At 37.6% G+C, this 3,643-nt stretch overlaps 1 protein-coding gene across 1 annotated transcript in view; it reads left to right on the plus strand.

The window, feature by feature from the left end:
- LOC125856220 (disease resistance protein RPP13-like) overlaps positions 1-2,642 on the plus strand; it is a 38,497-nt gene extending 35,855 nt beyond the window's left edge. The window contains exon 2 of the mRNA XM_049535759.1: positions 1,558-2,642. Coding sequence (XP_049391716.1) covers positions 1,558-2,642 — 1,085 coding nt within the window. The remainder of the gene's footprint in view (positions 1-1,557) is intronic.
- The last annotated feature ends 1,001 nt before the right edge of the window (positions 2,643-3,643 follow it).

The raw sequence follows: 3,643 nt of genomic DNA on the forward strand, positions 1-3,643 counted from the left end.
GTGTGATCACTATTCTGATGGAATAATGCAAAGTCAAATATTGACTATATAGAAATTAGAAAATATCATGTGCACTACAACCAAACCAATTTTAAATTTTCTGGGAATGTGTACTAATAATGTACTTGTTATTCCACATTTGATATAATTCTTTTACTAATTAATCAAAGAGAAGAAAAGTAAACTAAAATATACTTAACTCTAGAGTCAAACTTCTTCTGGCAGCACTTAACAGACAACTTTGATTTGAATTTCTCCCATATGTCTTTTGTCCTTTTAAGTCTATGTATTGCCGTAAAAAATCCAAACGCCTAAAGATGGTTGATGCCTTTGTGTCATTCGCAGTTCAAAAATTGGGGGATTTTCTCATACAGGAAGCTTCCCTGCGTACAAGTCTCAGACAGGATGTGCGGTGGATGCGAAATGAGCTGTTCTTCATGCAGTCTTTCCTCAAAGATGCAGAACAAAAACAAGTTGTAGATCAAAGAGTTCAACAATGGGTGTTTGAAATCAACTCTATTGCTAATGATTCTATTGCTATACTCGAGGCTTATAGCTTCGAGGATAGTAAAGGTGACGACGCTAGATTTGCTAGTCGTCTGAAGGCTTACACTTGCATCTGCAGGAAGGAGACAAAGTTCTACAACGTCAGCAAGGAGATCAAATCACTAAAGCATCGAATCATGGATATCTCTCGCAAACAAGAGACATATGGTATTAGAGATTTCACTAATGCAGAAGAAGGGCCAAGTAATCGCCCAAACAATCAGTATGACATGGTTAGAACATTGAGAAGAACTACCTTATACGTAGATGAGGATCACATTTTTGGTGGCTTTCAGGATGTTGTACAAACATTGCTAGCTCAACTTCTCAAACTAGAGCCTCACAGAAGCGTCATCTCCATTTATGGTATGGGCGGATTANTCCTCAAATCATAAAATGAGCTTGGTGTGTGGGGGAAAGGATCAACCCACGCAAAGAACTCACATACCTTGATAGGGATCACCCCCGACGATTTCCACGACGGAAACTTGTTGATCTCCTCTTCTTCTTCTTCTCCTTCTTCTCTTCTTCTTCTCTTCTTTACTCTCAAGAACCCTAACTTTATCTCTTTAAAATGGGATAAAAATGATCCAAAATCAGCCTAACACACCATATAATTCCAAAAGAAATGGCTAGGGAAAAGACCAAAATGCCCTTAATTTTACGGACAGATTTCCCTGCCTACTGCCCAACTTCTAAAAGGCACAACTTGCTTTTACGAACTCGGAATTGAGCAAACTCGGCGGCGTTGGAAAGATCATTCCACAAGCTTCACAACCATAACTGTAACTACTCCTAACTCATCTTGAGCAGGAAGTTATGACTGCTCAAAGTTGGCCAAAAATTCATTTTTTCATTTTTTTTTCCACACTTAGCCAAATTTTCCAGATTTTCAAGTTCTTTCCAAAATTGACTATTTCCGATTCTAAGCCTCTTCCAGCTATTTCAAATTGTCGGATGTTACAATTACCACGCGTAAAGACGATGTAGATGAAAGAGCAGATAACAAAGGTTTTGTCTATAGACTTCGTTTCCTGAGCCAAGAAGAAAGTTGGGATCTCTTTTGTAGGAAACTACTCGATGTTCGGGCAATGGTCTCAGCGATGGAAAGGCTAGCTAAGGATATGGTGGACAAGTGTGGAGGTTTACCTCTTGCAATTGTTGTTTTAAGCGGATTACTTTCACATAAAAGAGGGCTAGAAGAAAGGCAAAAAGTGAAGGACAACCTTTGGCAGAAAATTAAAGACGACTCTATTGAGGTCTCCTACATACTATCATTGAGCTACAATGATTTGTCAACTGCGCTCAAGCAGTGTTTCCTGTACTTTGGTATATATCCAGAAGATCGTGTGGTCCATGTTGATCACATATTATGGTTGTGGATGGCTGAAGGATTCGTACCAACAGGTAAAGAAATAATGGAAGATGTTGCTGAAGGCTTCTTGAATGAGCTGATAAGACGAAGCTTGATACAAGTGGTAAGAACATTTTGGGAAAAAGTTAGTAAATGTAGGATTCATGATCTACTTCGCGATCTTGCTGTACAAAAAGCATTGGAGGTAAACTTTTTGGACATTTATGATCCAAGAAAGCACTCCATATCCTCCTTTTGTCTGAGACATTCCATTCATAGTCAAGGAAAACGGTATCTCTCACTTGATCTTTCTAACTTTAAATTGAGGTCACTTATGTTCCTTGATCCAGACTTTTTAAAGATGGGTCTTATAAAGTTCCGTAATGTGTTCCAACATCTATATGTGTGGTACTTGGAGATTCGTGTTGACAATAAGTCTATAGTACCTGATGCCATAGGAAGTTTGTACCACCTCAAATTCTTAAGATTGAGAGGTATCTATGATCTTCCCTCTTCCATTGGCAACCTCAAGCTTTTACAGACACTTCTTGTCAATGACTATGGGTACTCATGCCAACTACCCTGCGAGACAGCTGACCTAATAAATCTAAGACATTTGGTTGCTCCGTATTCAAAACCTCTGAAACGTATAAGCAAACTCACAAGTCTTCAAGTTCTTAAAGGCGTTGGTTGTGATCAGTGGAAAGATGTTGGCCCTATTGATTTAGTCAATCTTCAATAATAAAGTATGCATTATATTAAGAAATCCTACTCCCTAAACAACATTAGCAGCTTGAAAAACCTTAGCACTCTCAGATTGTTGTGTAAAGATGATGAATCATTCCCAGCCCTTGAATTTGTTAATTGTTGTGAAAAGCTCCAGAAATTGTGGTTAGAAGGGAGAATTGAGAAACTGCCTTTGTCGGACCAATTTCCAAATTCCATCGTAATGATGGTTATTTTGGACTCGAGACTGACAGAAGATCCGATGCCTATTTTGGGAATGTTGACAAACCTAAGAAATCTCAAATTTTTTAGAGCTTATGAAGGAAAAGAAATTACATGCAGTGATAACAGCTTCAGTCAATTGGAGATCCTTCGTCTTGATTGTCTTGAGAAATTAGAGAGATGGCATTTAGCCACAAGTGCCATGCCTCATATTAAAGGTTTTGCTATCCATCGTTGTCCAAAGCTAAAAGAGATTCCTGAGAGAATGAAAGACGTGAAGATAACTCCTTTTCGATGAAGCTTTTCAAGGATATATTGATGTCCTATTTCGGCCTCTTCATAATCATCGAGGTAATAAATCTCAATCCCCAATGATTATTTCTTCAATTCCTTTTACTCACTCTGCTGCAAATGACCGTCCTGAACATTATAAATCTTTTGTATTTTACAGGAGAAGAAGCTGTCAATGGAAAAATGATATTTGTGATGTTTTAGTTAATTGTTCTACTGTATGTTCTCTTGCTTATCAACATTTAAGATGATGCTTTATATGTTAAATGATATTTAAAATAGTATATGATACTCTCTTGTCCACAATTTAGTGTTTTTTGTTCCTCCTTCAATAGCAAAGGAGTTCATTTATCTAACTAGCTTTGGTATCTTAAGTTTTTGGCTTTTGGTTTCAGACAGATTCAACATGCTATAAAAGGACACTACTTTTACTGCAAAATTAGAGATGCAACGTTGTCAGAGGCGTATCCAGGATTTTGAGATGATGGGTGCACTATTATATAA

The sequence above is a fragment of the Solanum stenotomum genome, chromosome 2 (assembly GCF_019186545.1).
Source record: "Solanum stenotomum isolate F172 chromosome 2, ASM1918654v1, whole genome shotgun sequence".
Taxonomy (NCBI): domain Eukaryota; kingdom Viridiplantae; phylum Streptophyta; class Magnoliopsida; order Solanales; family Solanaceae; genus Solanum; species Solanum stenotomum.